Genomic DNA, 722 nt, shown 5'->3' with positions numbered 1-722 from the left:
AGAAGACTGAAGGGGTGGACGGAGGTCAGACAGAAGACTGAAGGGGTGGACGGAGGTCAGACAGAAGACTGAAGGGGTGGACGGAGGTCAGACAGAAGACTGAAGGGGTGGACGGAGGTCAGACAGAAGACTGAAGGACGGAGGTCAGACAGAAGACTGAAGGGGAGGCCGGAGGTCAGATTTTAAGTTGCTGCCTCTATAAACCGGAGCAATGTTTATATTTTCTCTTTGGGACGGTTTATTCAGCAATAGATTTGTCATTTCTTAAGATAACAAAGTAATATAGATTTCTGGGTATAAATGTAGATTACAATGTGATGGTCTCGCCCGGAGTGACCCGTTCCTTACCTTCCTCCCCCTGCAGGCTGAACTCCTCGCTCACCTCTCACCCCGACAAGGATGAGCTGATTCTCTTTGGAGGTGAATATTTCAATGGCCAAAAAGTACAGTATTCCTTTATTCCTTCTTATCAGTCGTCATAGTGATTGTGTGTGTGTGTGTGTGTGTGTGTGTGTGTGTGGTGTGTCCTGTGCAGACTTTCCTGTGTGTTTCCTGATGACGGAATAACAATGTTACAATGTTTATATTCATCTCTCTGATCTCCCGAACTGATACATTCGTCTCACAAAATCAGAGTTTTAGAAACTCCGTCTGTGATCCAGTTACAGAGATTCTCCCCTGCTCTCTCGCTGTCGCTTTCTCTCTCTCGCTGTCGCTTTCTC

At 46.5% G+C, this 722-nt stretch overlaps 1 protein-coding gene across 1 annotated transcript in view; it reads left to right on the top strand.

Moving 5' to 3' along the window:
- Window positions 1–482, top strand: part of KLHDC4 (kelch domain containing 4) — a 2,888-nt gene extending 2,406 nt beyond the window's left edge. The window contains exon 3 of the mRNA XM_018560554.1: window positions 365–482. Coding sequence (XP_018416056.1) covers window positions 365–482 — 118 coding nt within the window. The remainder of the gene's footprint in view (window positions 1–364) is intronic.
- Window positions 483–722: the final 240 nt, after the last annotated feature.

The sequence above is a fragment of the Nanorana parkeri genome, unplaced genomic scaffold, assembly GCF_000935625.1.
Source record: "Nanorana parkeri isolate BGI_ZX_2015 unplaced genomic scaffold, ASM93562v1 scaffold465, whole genome shotgun sequence".
Lineage (NCBI taxonomy): Eukaryota > Metazoa > Chordata > Amphibia > Anura > Dicroglossidae > Nanorana > Nanorana parkeri.
The sequence above is the reverse complement of the archived record's forward strand: the minus strand, read 5'-3'. Positions and strand labels throughout refer to the sequence as shown.